At 68.1% G+C, this 232-nt stretch overlaps 1 protein-coding gene across 1 annotated transcript in view; it reads right to left on the minus strand.

The window, feature by feature from the left end:
• NPHP3 (nephronophthisis 3 (adolescent)) overlaps positions 1–227 on the minus strand; it is a gene marked incomplete at its 5' end in the record, with an annotated part of 20,220 nt that extends 19,993 nt beyond the window's left edge. Inside the window, one exon of the mRNA XM_010074972.1 lies at positions 78–227. Within this exon, the coding sequence (XP_010073274.1) occupies positions 78–227 (150 nt within the window). The remainder of the gene's footprint in view (positions 1–77) is intronic.
• Between the last annotated feature and the right edge of the window lie 5 nt (positions 228–232).

The following is a 232-nucleotide window of genomic DNA, read 5'->3' on the forward strand; positions in this document are numbered from 1 at the left end:
GCCCGGGCCACCAGCCAGAGCCCCCCACCCCCTCCTGGCTGCTCAGCCCCTTCGTCGGAGGGGGCGGCGGGCGCTACCTGCAGCTCGGCGCGCAGCCGCTTGTTCTCCCTGTCCAGCTTGGCCTCCTTCTTCACCATGGAGGCCACCTCGTTGTTCTTGCTGACGCGGAAGATCTCGTACTCCTTCTTCAGCCGCTCGTACTCGGCCACGCACTCCAGCTCCTGCACCGACG

The sequence above is a fragment of the Pterocles gutturalis genome, unplaced genomic scaffold, assembly GCF_000699245.1.
Source record: "Pterocles gutturalis isolate BGI_N339 unplaced genomic scaffold, ASM69924v1 scaffold1957, whole genome shotgun sequence".
NCBI classification, from domain to species: Eukaryota; Metazoa; Chordata; class Aves; order Pterocliformes; family Pteroclidae; genus Pterocles; species Pterocles gutturalis.